The 16297-nt window shown below is 40.2% G+C and overlaps 1 protein-coding gene across 1 annotated transcript in view; it reads right to left on the reverse strand.

Moving 5' to 3' along the window:
- IPO7 (importin 7) overlaps positions 1 to 16080 on the reverse strand; it is a 35465-nt gene extending 19385 nt beyond the window's left edge. Inside the window, exons 1-8 of the mRNA XM_062494321.1 lie at positions 15981 to 16080; positions 7349 to 7430; positions 5560 to 5713; positions 5068 to 5226; positions 2681 to 2837; positions 1963 to 2052; positions 1421 to 1515; positions 1236 to 1320 (exon numbers count right to left, since the gene is read on the reverse strand). Coding sequence (XP_062350305.1) covers positions 1236 to 1320; positions 1421 to 1515; positions 1963 to 2052; positions 2681 to 2837; positions 5068 to 5226; positions 5560 to 5713; positions 7349 to 7430; positions 15981 to 16064 — 906 coding nt within the window. The 5' untranslated portion in view covers positions 16065 to 16080. The remainder of the gene's footprint in view (positions 1 to 1235; positions 1321 to 1420; positions 1516 to 1962; positions 2053 to 2680; positions 2838 to 5067; positions 5227 to 5559; positions 5714 to 7348; positions 7431 to 15980) is intronic.
- Positions 16081 to 16297: the final 217 nt, after the last annotated feature.

Here is a 16297-nt window from a genome sequence, read left to right on the forward strand (position 1 = left end):
AGATTCCATGTCCTGAGGAGAGGCCCAAGATCTCTCTTCTCCAGAAAAATGGAGGGCAGAACCTTAATACAGTCTGTCTTCCTAAACAAGTTACATTATTGTTTAGGAACAAACTAAGCATGCTAAACTACTGATATTTTTAGCAATTTTCTTTAAATACCTGAATTCTTAAGAGCTTCCTAGCTGCAGTAAGGATCAAATTTGACGCAAAGAGAATGTTAAGAAAAACAAGCATTTTGCCAAACTGTTAAAACTATCTTTTCAAAGACTGCTTTTGGCCATAGCCTTTTGTCAGAAGTTCATTTTACCTTGGAAGTGCAAAGCAACCAGTAAGGCCTTAAAGAACACGCAGTAATTATCTGTCTAATGTCACCTAGAGGTGACAGGTGAGCACCTCAGGAAGCAATGCTGACACCACTTGCCTGAGGGGAATGTTGGGATATATTGCCTCATACTCAATGTGAAAAATGTTTTCCATACTTTAGCCAACCTTCAAAAAACATGGATTTATGACATACTTTCCCTACAGTCCTGCAATTCATTCTAATTTCATTAGAAATTAAGAGAACTGAAACTGAACTAAGAACTCTTTGACTCAAAGGCTTTGAAGAAAACATTCTCACTGTGAGATTTTCATAAATCAATAGTCTATTTACATTTGCAACATAATCACCTTAAAATAAAGGTATTTATGAACCAAATATAAGGAAATTTTATAAAAACATGCCTGAGGTGTTTAATTAATGCAAAGATTCTTTGCATGCAGCAGACCCTAAAACACAGCACAAGTGGCAACCCCAAAACAGGGAGACAAGTGGATAGGAAACATCAGAGTGATCTGTCTATCAGAGAGCCTCTGCTTGATCAGGCTTTTGCAGAAGGCTGAAGATTTAGCATTTACACACTTGGAAATCAAATAACCCCTGTATCAGAGTTTAAAGGTAGTTCTGAAGATCAACTACACCACATATACCCATCTCTTTCAGAAAGGAAAAAAGTTGGTAGCATTTGTCTGGAGCTCATCTGAGGGCTTGTAAGTGGAAAGCGGATGGTGATATGTGGCAAATCGGTATTCTTTTTTAGCCCACAGACATCACTGCTTTCCATACCAATGTGCTTGAAAAAAAAAAACTGTGAATAAGAGCAAGAAGCCTTTTCAGCAAATAATGAAATAAGCAATCAGTACTACCTCCAAACTTATCCTAATAACTCTCCCCACACTCAATGTTTCTTACCTGCTGAACACCAACAGCGAAGGCCTTCAGAAAAACTTCAGCAAACTCATTGTACTCCTTGGAAACATTACCAGGGCTTCCATACCTAGAATTAGAAGCAAGTATGTAAACTCAAGGGTGCAGCAATATTACTGACTTGAGTATTTGCTTGGGACTTTTAAAAAATAATAATGGAAGGAAAATACCTCTCAAAGAGCCTAGCTAAGATATGCAAAGCCCACTTCTTGCATTTCCACCAAGGTAACTCAGGTCTATCATCTTCATCAACCTGAAGGGTTTCCTTTAGGGAAAAAAAAGACATTATTTACCAATTATTCACAAGGAGTTCAAATTATATACTATGTAGTTGCTCAAATTACATATCTTGCCATTTGCAAACCCACCATTTGGTGAAAAGAAACCCACTTCTAGCTTAATAAAAGTATGAAGTACAGCATATCTAAAAATAAATCCCATGAAATATGCCTAAATGATCAATAAATTTTTGAAACAAGAAGCCAAAATAAGTTTTGCTATAATTTGAAAATAGAACTTGCATGCAAGCTACATATTTTCAAAATTTGTTTAGTCTGTTTAAAACTCCCCATTTAGCCTTATCTTTTTAATTTAATATTTTCTTTGCATCTGCAGAGAAAAAAAGAATGCAGAAATAAAGTATTAAACTGTTTAACATTCTAATGAATGAAAAATACTTAAGCTTAAAGACAAATAGCCAAAAGCCACTTACAGCTGGTACATCCCTATCAACAACAGTCTTCAAGATTTCTATCCACTCAGTCAGGTTTTGCTGATTTATCAACTCCAAAGGTAATGTGTACTGGTTAAAAAAAAAACAAAAGGAGAAATAAGTTTTTAATTGCTTTATAATAAATTTACATTACTTTTACAGTTTGAATTTTAGCTTTCAAATCTTTGCCTACATTTGGCTACCATGAAAGATTAGCAAATTTCCTCAAAAACCAGGCTAAAGAACTCAACACAATCTAAACTATATCCTAGATATCCTCACAGGTGCTAGAGGTCTTTGCTCCAATTCATTGTGCTTATGCAATGCTATAATGCTACTTAAATGGATGTTACTCTAATTTCTGAAGCATTTAACAGCAGTTCTATTACAAACTGCTATATTTACACTGGTAATTCTCTGTAGGCTGGCCTCCACAATCTGTCTGTCCTTAGACAACTGATTTTCTCTCTCTTGGTTTTCCAGCAAACACCCTACCTTAGAGGATGGCAAATGCAACTTTTATCTAATGGCAACCAGGAATAGCACTGTTCAAAAGCAAAAGCATAAGACAATCAGAAACTCGTGATTCACGGAGCTGAGTAGTAGGGAAAATGATTCAGATGTAATCTTCTAATACTGTAATATTTCTGTCATTCACTATTTTAAGGAAGAGCATAATGCTTTAAATTATTGTTCAAGTATATACGAAGTTTTTTACCTGGACAAGGGCATAAAATATTTTGAAGATCTGTTTCTGGATGAGGACAGACTGGTCTGATGGATCATTCAAGAGCTGAATGAAGCTGTCCTTCAGGACTGGCAGAAAATGTTGCATTGCAGCTATCAAGGGACTCCGCTCCTCTGGTTTCTTGTACCTTTAAAGAAGAACAAAACCAGTTTTGTAGTTCCTTCAGGCAGCTTTAAATTGAAAAACCTCACCTTGCCCCAGTGTAGGCACAAATAGGTTATATGACAGCTCATAGCAACCTGTGACTTGAAAAGAAACCCTAGCCAGTCTCTGTGACAGAATCAGAAGTAAAGCCATAGCCAGACAGTGTTACAGATGAGCAATACATTAATTAGAGTTCACAATTTATCAAAATATTTACAGAAGTTAAGACTGCTTCACTGACACTGGATAAAGCAAACTGAGAAGTCTCTCACAGCCTGCCCCTGATGGCTCTCACATCTCCCCATTTAATTTGCCCAAAGCCAACAATCTGATAGAGAAGGAGGGATTCCAGGCTGTGGGGCAGATTCTGATCAGGCAACCACCCTTGAAATAAAAGCTCAGACCTTCTATGCTGGGGATAGCCCACCAGCTTGCCCATGCTGAAAACAAGGCTCCACTTCCTTTCTCAAACATATCAAAATTCCTGAAAGGAAACAAAGCCACATTTTGAAATCTTTGCCCCAGATTTTAACTTACACACAGCAAACTCCTAACTGATTCAAGACTTATCACAGCAGAGCAGGATCTTGTCTATACTGGGGATGACAATAACAAGGTAAAATATCATCTTATGATTGTACATTTATTTCTTGATTCAGCAATCAATACTTGCCAGACTCCTGTGGGAGATTTCTGGGTTAGAGGACTGAGCTTTGGTATGGTTTCTTTTTCAAACAAATTTTTTGCAGACTTTTCACTAATATTAAATATCAATACTCAGGTTCCTAAACAGTGGCAATTTTCAGAATATAACAAGAAAAAGACTACTCAATCTGCTGCCAGATGGCATGTTCTCCAAGAGCTACTATAAAACACTGAGCTCCAAAATCCTGTTCAATAATAGCTTTCATTTTCTGAACCAGAAACCCAAACATTAAGACTAAATGTTGCTCAGGAAAATTCAGTTTCTAATTTTCACCAAAAAAAGGGAAAAATACTAGAAACAGCTACTATGCAAAGAGCAGCTGTTTTATCTTGCTGGTTGAATTCGAAAAGAGAAAAAAAAGTGAAAAACTCCAAAATATTTAGGTCCTATGTTAAGGAAAAAAAATTCAAAACATTAAATATTCCTATAACTCAGGAAGTAAGATTCGTGTCCCACTAAACTGAGTGAAATACCTTGAAATGTGCACATTCCTACATGATTCATGACATGAAACTCACCCTTGTTGACTCCACCAGAAAGCTGAGCAAGCAGGAGCAGTTCCTGAAGTGTTTGATCAGCTGAGACTACAGACACACCTGTCACCTTATCACACAGTGATTGCACTCAGATCCCTGAACACGGATTTCTGTCCTCATCATTCACTACCACCAAACACTTCACGATTTACAGCTCACAGATCTCTGCAGCATATTTGGTTAAAGATATTTAAGCTGAAAGTGAGAAATTTTTTGCTCTCCTTTCCTAGCAGGACTTGCAATTTTCAGCCACTAAGACAACTCCCACTTGGGATTACAAAGATCTTTATGGCATTCCTGTAAAAATATTTTTGAGAAACTGACATTCAACTGTTTTACATTGATGTAAAAGTCATGAAATTAGATGGAATTTTTTTCATGCAACATTTTAAATCAAGTACCTGGAACAGAAATGTTATGCATTCCAATGCTTTGAAAGTGTAAGTTGTGGATTCCATCAGTTCCACTACTACAATTCCCTGACTCCAAGACTGTCCTTTTCTCTGATCACACAAGTGATCAAACCAAAGTCAGTTAACTAATTCCGAGCTCCCTATGTTTCACACTTTGAAACCTTTCTATGATTACTGTCACCAAGTGCTAGAATACAAATTGTTGAGAAGTTTAAACCTGATTTAAATAAATTTCTGCAGAAGTCATGATTTGAGCAGACTTTTTTACTGCCTTCAAGCCATAAAAAGCAACTACCACATTAAGGTTTTAAAACACCCTTTTTTCCTGAATTCAAACTTTTAATGAAGGCATTTTTTCTGTAATTTTTAGTGGAGAAGAGACATGAGGCAGCATCTGTGTAAGTCAAGAATACTTTCTAAGATTATATTTCCATCACTTTTATGCAGTCCCACAGACAATTCTACAATATGGTTACAATATACACACAGAGTACAAAAAATAGACACCAATATATTAATTCTATCGGTTTATATGGAGAAAGACCAGAAAGAACTTACTCATAGTTTTTCACAAGTTGATAAAGACAGAGAAGAATTCCAAGCCAACAAGCACTATTGTCAGACTGGAGATAAAATCCAATTTTCTCCACAACTGCAGTCCAGCGACTTGGATAGTCATACTTGATAATGTGGTGAATGCAAGTAGTAAGCTGTACTCTGGAAATCAAAAGCACAGCAATTAAATAAGTTAATACTATTATTTTAATAGCATTCTTGTAGAGCTGAAGCAGCAAATACTGTCCATACTTAGACTTCCTTTTTGTTTAGAAGGTTTAGGTTCTGTAGTTTCTGCTTAATATTCTCCATTTAAGGAATTTAAAATTTCTACAGGCTACACAAACTGAAAACTGTTTCTCCATCTACATTAATTCTATGTTTAGGATACAAAGTGTGTGACAATGATGCTAAGCACATGGGTGATCTTGGCTAGTGAAAAATAAAAAAAGAAACCCAACAGTCAGAAATCATGGAGAGGCTAAAACTGTGCACCTGATCAGCTCAGGAGAGTGGATAATGGCTTCTACAATGTTCTCACGGATACAGTGTCTGTCTTCTTCTGGGATGGAATAAGGTGGGATCTCTCCTGGAGCACTTTCACGGTCCGGCCAATACTGGGTTATCATATTTTTCAAGTAGATAACCCCTGTGAAACAAGAGTGGCAAATCAGCTGACAGCCATTCGAAGCTCAAAACAAACACACATTTTGCCAGCAAATATTTTTTGGAACAAAACCGACCAAAATTACAAAAGCATTGGCCCTTCCTAAGTAGGAGAACCAAAATATATAAGCCATGCAAGTTATTAACCCAATAATTTACTAAATTGATAATCTTTCATCCATTTTGTATAAAAATACTAAAGGTATTGCTTTTATCTGTGATTCAGGTACGTAGTTGCGGAATTATTTAGCAACACACTTCTGAAAAATTCATTATAATGATTTTCTCAACATTTTCATTAAAACTGAAAAAGAAAAGCTGATCAATATAATGACAACCTAAAACAACCCTTGTAAGCAAAAAAAAAAAAAATCTAATTGAGTTTGTGATACAGGAAGGAATGCTAGAGAAACACAGCTCCTTTATACCCAGGTTATGGCTACAGCAATTAGTAGCAATCAGGCTCCTGGAACAAACCCTGCATTTCCCATTTGTCAACCAAATCCAAACTGCTTGTGTGGCACAATATAAATCACAGCACTTAGAAAAGTACTTGCAACATGCAACAGGAAATCTCAAAGGGTAAAGTGGTAACAAAGTTACTGTTAATCTAATTCTACATAAAAGTCCATAAAACAACTTCCTTTCTTAAATTTCACATGCACTTTTTGAAGATTCAGAAACCAGAGGTTTTTGAAAGTGTCTGCAGAGGTCGAGAAACACTCAGGAGATTATCACAAGACTGAAGTGATAGAGAATTCAGCTAGCCCTCAGAGGGATTTATCATTAATTGCTCTGCAAACACACACTGTCTATAAGCTGGGCCTTGAATGAGCCATCCCCACTCTCCACAGGATGCTTTGGGGTTTAAATGGCTTATGTGGAAGAGGGTGAAATTTCAGAGGTTTCCTTCAAACTTCTTTTTGCATATTGTATTTGTAAAGCAGTAAGCTTTTTGAATCATCATTTGAATAATACTCCCAAGCAGTAAGATAAAAATGCAGGGTAAGTTTAGACTACAACTTGGAGTAGTCTACTATGTGGAAGGTCCAAATAAGCAATCCAGATCACACCCTCCTGACCAGTCAGAAAACCCACTGAAGTATTGTACTAAAAACTTCTACCAAGTAATCAGAACAGCTTTAAGGTGATGTGTGGAGCACGTCAAATCCAACAACATCCAGTTGTTGGAAAATCCAACAATCCAGCAACATCCAATTTTACTGATGGCTCATGTGCAAATAAGAAGGGTTCCAAAAGACATCATTTGTTTTCTTCCACTCAGTATGTTTAGAAACATCAGTGTTCACAGTACAAGTTTAAATGACCTCCCTGGACCAAGTGCAACAGCATCATAAACCATTCTGCTTTCCCCAGGAATGTTCACTAGAGATAAAGGGGAAGAATCACCCAAGAGCCAGACACACCTTTTCTTTCTGCCTTCCTTACTCAGTGTATGGTGCCAGATAATAGCTCGTGATTACTGTAATTTGAGCAACTCCCAACTTCTGAGTGCTTGACATTAAAACCATTAGAATTCTTTAAAAGTGTCTGCATGTGTACTTGTGTGTATGCACCATTAGAGTAGATACAATGAAAAAAATATTTGAAAACTTGCCTGCCTGTCTCACTGGTAAATCCAGTTGCTCGGACATAGTGATCTGAAGCAGAGTTGAAACAAAGTTCACTGACTTATGAGCCTATGGAGAGGGGAAAAGGAAAAAAAAAGTTTTAAAATACTCCCATTAAGTTTTACAATATCTTTATAATGATGTAATGCAATCAATAGAATACCAGCAATTCAGCCAGTTGCACAGGAGTCAGCTAATCAGCCAAAGCATTCCAAAGTTTTGTGCTCACTGTATTTTGAAGACAGCAAGGGATAGGAAAAACCCTACTGTTTAAGGTAACAGAGTTGAGGAAATCACTGAACAGGAATCATCCTTCCACAGCAGCCAAACACGTTCCCCATTCAGAACAAAGCACCTGAACAGCCCAAAAAACCCAAGCACAGCAAGTTTACAGTGACCTTTAGCAAGGTATGAGTTCATTATATAACAAGCTAAGGAACAGATGGGAATTATGTTTTAAAACTAAGTCCAACTCCTACTTCATCTTTCTGAAAAACCAGTTTCAAGGGACCACTGATGCACTACTGAAGCAGCTGTCCACAGAAGTACACAACAGCAAAGCAACAACAGGGAGATCCAAATGGAGATACATCTGCAGAGTAGCAACTTCCCAAGGACTTGCAGGAGTTTCACTTAGAAAGAGAACAAAACATGTTTTTTCTTACCATAATGAGAACTGTCACTGATACATTAAGGACTGGATTGTATTTTCAATGAGGAAACAAGCCTTAACATTATTATAACACCCTATACTCACCTTTCCCAAGCATCAAGAACTCTAGACAATTAACTTTGCTGGGAAAAGTGAGTTGCAATCCTTAAAAACAAACTCTGATTTTCTTAACTGAAATTCAAGGTAATTTTCCTCAAAGTGAAGAGTCCATGGACATGACTTACACTGGGAGATCCCTATTTTATGCACGGAAAAAAATCTCAAGGGAGGTCAAGGCCTGGAACACTTATCCACAAAGGCTGTGGGACCTCATCTTTAGAGATATTCTGTTGGACAAGTCCGGATCTACCTCATCCGACTTCCAAACAGCTTTGCTTTTCTGCTTTATGTTCACTTACATGTCAGTGTTGTTTCCTATGTTCCTTGCAGTTCCCCTATCAAAGGCAGCTGCATAGATCCACATAATTAACCTGCTGTACTCTTAGGAAAACACCTCTTACCCACCTGCTACTTAGAAAACCACTGAAATTACATTATTTATGAAAACCAAATGGCTGCCTCAGATACTGCAGCAACTTCATATCCTAAAGAGAAATAACCACAAATTATCCTATTATTCCTTTAGCAGGACCAAAAGCTCTTCAGAGAGTATGAAATGATGTCAAGATTCCTCCTAAGTGTGTAATGTTGCCCAGCTCACTCCTACAGTACTAGAATGTTCTCTTCAACTTTCATTTTCCTGAGCAAATATCTCCAACAGGTTCCAGTATAAACAAACGTAAAGGGGACAGCCTGGGACATGACATGGGTAGTCAGATTTTGGTTAGAGTAGCTTATTTTTCTAGCTCCTGTTCTTTAAAACAGATTTCAAATGAACAAATTTGACTTAAGAATCTGCCCAAAATGTCAAAACTCTGTTGTACACATTCAACCTGTGCACTAAAACTCTGCAGGCTCCAGAGCACCCAGAAGCACCTGGTCCCACTGAAATGTTTATTTGCAGAGTGTGATTTGATGAACTGAGAGTAACTGACACTGCAACATGAGCACACGTCCTGCTGACCCACGTCCCTCTGATATTCCCCAAGACCTCAAGAACCAAACACACTTTCAAATGAAAAAAAAAAAATTAAAAAGAGCAATTGTCTTCAACTGCCAAGTAACGGTTTAATAAATAAATTTATAATAAAATTTACTAGTTGGGTTTGATTTCTCCTACAGCTCCAGGCCCATTAAGTTCCTCCTTTCCTTAAGGAACATTAATAGACACACAGAGTCCTGCAGCACATTCCAAATGACATCAGACCCTAATTCAGCACAGCACTCAATTATACGCTTAACATTAATGTCAGCGGAAGTGCTCCTGTATTCAACGTGCTGCAAACATGAAGAAAGCTTTCAGTTTCAATAACCTTTAACTCACCTACAGATAAGGTCATAGTAGTCTGCATAAAATGGACTTAAAAGTGCAAGCTGATGTCTTTCCACAAGGGCTATAAGCTTAACAGATACCTTTTCTATAATGAAAATCTGCAATGTTTGCAAAGTCAGAAGTGTTTAATCCTATAATTTAAAAAAATGAAGGATTACTTTCCCTTTCCCATGGTAAATGACCTCTATTCTTATAATAAAAACCATCTATTTCAGCAACAAATATGGAAATAATACTTAAAGAGTTACTAAGGAACTAATGGGAAAACCAAAAGAAATTAAATTGTCTTACATCTCAAAAGAAACAAAAAATAGACAACAGTGTACAAAACTGCCACACACTGAAATTTAATAAAAAACCAAAGAATGTTTTCTTCATTTACAAAGACAGGACAGAGCCTGTGCCTATAGCAGGCCACAGAAGCTCCCTAGAAATATCAATTCAATTAGGATGTGGGATCAACAGATTTTCACTGGGTTCTTTGAACTATAGCAAGCATTAAGGGACAAAACCAAAACATCTACACCATTATCTGTTTTTTAAGGTTTTTTTAAAAAATCCTACAAGTATCATCCTTATTAGTATCTGAAGCATCAGACTCCAAGGAACCTCGAGGATGAACTGCTTTATCACCTTTAGTGGTTCAAAGCAGATTCAGAAGAGATATAATCTGTGCTTTTAATACAAGTAAAATATCTTATACTTGCCAATCAAAGCCTGCTCTTAATCCTCTCCTTTAAGACCTACATTCACACACAGCTACATTAACACTTCCATGCATTCTCATGGAATATAAAGGACTCCCAAACTCTTCACAATGACCTCCTTCCCAAGCCACTGAAAGGAAGGTGACTGCAGAGATGTAGGGATAAGTAAGGACAAGGGTGAAGACAAAGGTGTACTGAATGCTCAAATAAAACACCAAGTACTACAATCACCTCTCACTGCTCCCTTGCTCTGCTTCACTCTTTAAAAGAACATCCAGTGTTTTACTGGCACTTGGAAAAAAACAACAGAACCTAAAACAAGACATCACCATAGGTGCCTTTTTGTATCTACAGCATAAAAAAATACTGAATCCACATCTCTTTCAGCTATTTCCACCTTTAATAATTTTACTTCCCCAAGAGAGCTGCCTCTCAGGACAGCATGCTCCTCTTCACTGACCGCACTGCTAAGAAAAACAACCATACTAAAAACCACACCTATTTTAGGTTCATTTTTGAACCAAAATCAGGATTTCACAATGGTTACTATCACATACTCCAAACTGTGTGAAGAACAGAAAATTTCTAAGACTTGAAAGTTTTGACACTGGTAAAATTTTGACTTTTTTTCTCTTGCTCTTTGTTTAAAAGTGCCGTTTAAAAGTAAATACTAAATTTAGAGAACTACAGTATTTTTAAAATATAGTTCTGTCACAGAAGTCAGTTTTCCAGCACTTAACTCAGCATTTAAAGAAAAACAAAACCAAAACTCATGTCAAGTCCTTCCCCCTTACAAGAGGTCCAACGTGCCATGTCACTGGTATGACTTTGCTGTCTAAGAGCCAAAGAATTCGGGGACTTTTCCCAAGAGCAATCTTTGCTATGCAGCCTGGCTAGCTGAGGAATGTTTCCTATCAGACCACAAACCTTGCACCACTGTCTGTTAATACCAATCACTGCTCCAGAACACACAATCTTTCTGCACAGCCCATTGCAGTTTTTCCTAGCAGGGTTGCTTTGTTAGACACGTGCTAAAAAAGACTTTTGAGAAGTGTTTTACCAGCTGCATAATCCAAAGAGGAATGAAGTTCAAAGTTAACACTGATGAGACCAGTTCATGGCGTGTGAACTATGAATAGTTAATTACAATGTGGAAAAGCACTTTTCCTCCAGTGATGATACTCACTGCAGTAAGTTTCATTAATCTTTAATGCTGGAACGTTCATCTCTCACACAAAGCCTGTGCACCTCTAAATGATGAAAACAAGTTTCATCTTGGGTAAAAAGACCTCCATGCATTCTTTTCAGACATCAGGAAGCTGACATACTGTAACAAACACACTACAGTAGGCACCTCCTTAACTGCTGCCCAAAAACAGAACAGATGTTCTATATATTCTACTATATGCTGCTGAACTGGAACCCCAGGTTATTTATATAGCTACTCCAAGTACCACACAAGTGAATAAAGGCTAAAATCTTAAAAATAAAGATTAAAAAAAAAATAAAATCCAATGCTTCTCCTCCATTCCAGTTTTGGGGGGGAAAGAAATCTACATGCAATTTTTGATCTGGGCCACAGCAGGACACAACTATTACACTGAGATGAAACTATTTTCTTATAGAAAGGTAAGGTCAGGAGCTGTAAGGCCACGCTGAATCAGCAAACTGTCCTGTAGTGCTCTTTTAATTCTTTTTTAAGAACTCAGCAGGTGTGGAAGTCACTCTGACCTCAGGTTTTTGCAAGCCAGCTCTGCCATCTCTTATGCAGCTACAATGTATATGCAAACCTAGTTTAATGTCCAGGAAAGATACACACATACACTTATCAGTTCCTGCAAACATCCCTGATGCTCCTTTCATCACTGCACTGTCTGCAAGTTTGAATGACTTTCTGCTCTGCTGCTGCCTGAAGAAAAAGCAATGTGCTGCCAGCAGAGGCTTGCTAGGCACACACACAGGAACTATTTGCTAAGTCATGAGAAAGGGGCAAGTGGTCCTTTCTGCTCGGATTTTACCTCGCGCTGGGCAACTTGCCCCAAGAAGGAAACTTCTTCCTAGTGGAGCTAAGGTTCCCTTGGTTCCTTACTGCCCCTAAGGGGATTCCTGGAGTTGGACCAGCCTTGGCATATGCAGCTTAAAACACCCTTTCCCAACACCCCTCATCTAGCACGCACCAGAATATACAGATAGCAGATGAGGGAAATGAAAGTAATGAAGTACTTTGGGTAAAATGTCACACCAACAACTTCAGAAGAGACCCCATGATCTGATAATCAAAGCAAAGAAACTCATGGTCTGTTCTTTTTCTCACACTACAATATAGAGCTGTACATGCTACACATGTGGACTGTATCAGAAAAGGTTAAAAAATAATTCAAGCTGGATGTAACACTATGAACCCCTCACCCAGCATATCCATACCATTCCAGCATTTGGAGAATCCTGTCTGAAAGACTCCATGCAAGAAGCAGCTTGCCTCTTCCCCTTTGACAACCTTTCATTCCTGAACTCTCAGCAGCTAGGAGTTCAATCATTTAAGGTAACCATTCCGTCCTTCTGACATTTGTAGCTATTAAGCAGACAGTGAAAGGTACTGAACCAGGCCCCACTGCACTGTTAAATCAATGGTGATGGTGGCCACCCAACAAGATTTCCTCTTTATCCTTTCCCTGTCACTCATATCAGAACATGAAAAACCTTAAATGTAACTTCTGAAAGTCACTTTCCAGTAGAGTACCAGGATGTCTTCCTAAACAAACTCAGTTGAGCTCTGACTTACAAGAAATGATGAGTTATAGAGGATTGTACTTTTTTGCCCCTAAACATTGTCAGATGCAAAAATTGGGCTGTTAAGTCTAAAAACATGTCGTACTAGCTCACACACCGTGGTTAATCTCAGAGACTTACAAGACATACATCACAGTGAAGTTACAAATTCCCTGGAATTACAAAGAACAAACCTGTAAGGAAAGTATTTTCTAGCAACTGCACCTTTATAAATATGTTGATATTAAAAGATGAAACAACACCGTGTATTGTTTTCAGTGTCATTCCATGGCTGCATAGTTAAAAAAAATCTATTTTCATCCACAATTCCTGAGAAACACTTTTTACATGAAGCACAAAGACTATTTTAGAAGGCCGCAATAGCTTCTTGCTGCTCTCTACCAGCTTGCTTGAAGAGTCTGGTTCTAAATCCTGGTCAAACACAGCTTTCCCCTGTGAGACACAGATGGGTGAACACCTCAGGGTACCCCATCAGCTGGAAATTCTCAGACACAAGAGCCATTGATCTTATTCCCTGTAACTTCTTTTGACAGTGAAAAAAGTAAAGACCAAGAGACCAAAATACCTGCTTTTTAACATTATCTCAACGCTGAAAGTTCTCACAGCCTTTTGTGTGCAGGCAATGTAACCTGATAAAACTTAGTGAAAGGAGAAATAAAGCATAGAATGATTCATGATTTAGCCAAGGAAGGAAAAATAGAAAGAAATTTTAATAGAAATTTAAATATGGCTAAATAGAAATTTAGCCATAGAAAGGAAAAATAATAGAGCCTGGACAAATCAAGAATCATACACGCCAGTCCACTTCTCCAGTCAGCAGAACTTTGTTGACTGATAAGATATGAAGACACATCCAAATACTTGGTTAACTCTTAGCTACTTGGATATCTCTTGCACTAATCAAGAATATCAGTCACTGACTGATGCACAGTCTTTACTGGTAAGGTAAAATGACCATTCTGCTGAAAGCCAGTCTCATCATCTCAACAGAGGCACTTCTAACAAAATAAAGGTAAACTGAAAGGTCAAGCAAGGACAACCATTAAGCTATAAAAACACCTGTGCAGCCTGGCCATGAGCAAGAAGACTGTTCACTGCTGTTGTGATCTCATCTTTACAGAGACCCCCATACTTGTAATTAAGTATTAACTGGTACAAATTTAGACTAGCACCCTGCAAGAAAATGCATAACTGACTTCAATAAACCTAAGTAAAACCAAGACTATGTATGTGACTACAGCTGCATGTATGTGTAAGTGCTTGCAGACTTCTGGTTTAGCACATATTTTTATCACAAAATATCTGTGAAAAAATAGTGATTCTCCATTTCCCAAAACAAAGAATTCTTAAACGCTGGTTCAATAATATCTGGTGTTTTTAAAGGGGCACAAATATTCAGATTTTATCCCAGTTTAGCACTTGTGTAGTACACGATGAACCATGGGGTTTTGATTCCAAAATGAGAACAAAAGCCTGTGGCCAGCGAGCATGATCCTTCCTGCAGGCGTTTGCCATTTGCTGAAGACCCCGACTGGCAGTGAACATTAATTTCCTGCACCTTCAGCAACTCGGTACCTGCAGAAAATAACTAAAATAGATTTCAAGCAAGTTACTATGTATAAATATTGACATTCATTGAACACACACCAAAAAATGCATTTTGGGGCCAGCTTAAGATTTCATAGATATTACTGTCTTTATAGACCACCACATTTTTTGCATTTTTGATTTAAATAACAAACACTAACATACTTTTTAACAGAGCAGATGGAAAAGACAGGTAATTACTTTATACAAGCCTCACTGAGTCATTGAGTAGTTTTAGAGCTATCTATTTCAAAGGTACCTAACATTTATTTGCCATTCGCTTATTAAATAATATGCAGGAATCACTTCTTTATTTCCTGAGAAGCTATACCTTTAGCTTTTGAAATTTTCTTCACTGCCAGCAGAAAATTTGGCCCACCTTTATCTAAGCTCTGCTGAACATCTGTTGCATTTCATGAGTATTACCAGGCCTGAAGTCTGCTTAAGAGCAACAAGGAAAAATGTCTGTGGAAAAAGCCAACTAAAGGCACGACAAGAGCTGCCACAAAGACTTATCCTTCACCTCCTCCATCAAGACATCCTCTTTTCTCTGGGCCAAACACTAAATCACTTTTGTTCTCCAAATGTCTACAAGCCCCGTGGCTGTGTCTCATCAGTAAAGTTTTCACCTACCAGATGAGGTCAAGCAGAACAAAAACACGATCTTCCAAAACTGAAGCCCGTGGAAGTGGGACCTGCTGGGTTTTTACATCCCAGTCTGGCAGGTGAGTGCAGTGCGAGCGGAAGACACAGCTGGGCTGGGAGCCCCGTCTGCCCCCGTCCCCTGGACACGTGTCCGTGCCCGGGCACGGAGCGCACCTCCCCCGGCAGCCCTGCCGAACCCGGAGCCCCCAGATCGGAACACCAACACCGCCAGGCTGCCACATCTGACTCTCAACTCAGCCCAGGCCACTCGTACAGGCTGCCCTGCTTGCCAAGGGATGGGGCTCTTGCTGCCTCCTTCCCCGCTGACAAATTAGCGCTTTCGACACCCAAAGGCCGATTTCGCTCAGATGGTCCCGGGCAGGGCTGTGTCCAGCCGGAGCCACCCAGGGAGGGCCTGCACAAGGGCGGCTTTAAACCCCCTCAGCGGATCACCCTTTGCCCGGCTGAGCACGGAGACAATGGAGGCAATTTCTCAGCGCCGAAAGAGGCGCGGGGGGCTCGGCCGCTTTCCGCCGCTGCCCCCCGCCCGAGCAGCCCCGCCCGGCCCGGCCCGGCCCCGCTGCCATGTGCGGGGACAATGCGCGCCGGGCCCGGCCTGCGGCCGCCGGGACGCGCCCGGGGGGAAGGGGCCGCGGCCGCGGGGCGGACGGGCCGAGGAGCCGGGGGGACCCTCGCTGCCCCCTCCCCGCTCCCCCTACCCCGGGCCGGCCTCGTCCCCGCTCCCCAGCGCCGCGGCCCCGGCCCAGGCCCGGCGGCGCCCTCACCTCGTTGAGCTGCCGCTCGGCGGCTTCGCGCAGCGCCGGGTCCATGGTGCCGCGCAGGGCCTCGATGATGCCGCTGGGGTCCATGGCGGGGGCAGCGCGGGGGGCGGAGGGCAGGGGCCGGGACCGCGCCGAGCGCACATGGACCCGCCGCCTCCAGCGGCCGCCGGCGCGAAAGGAAGGGAGAGCGCCAAGAGCCCGGATAGAGCTGCCCCCGCCGCCGCCGGGAGCGGCGCCCCTTCCGCCGCACGGCCCGCCCCGCCCCGCCGCGGGGCGCCGCGGGAGATGCAGTCCGGCCGCGCCGGCACCGCGGAGGCGAG

This window comes from Cinclus cinclus, chromosome 6 (genome assembly GCF_963662255.1).
Source record: "Cinclus cinclus chromosome 6, bCinCin1.1, whole genome shotgun sequence".
Lineage (NCBI taxonomy): Eukaryota > Metazoa > Chordata > Aves > Passeriformes > Cinclidae > Cinclus > Cinclus cinclus.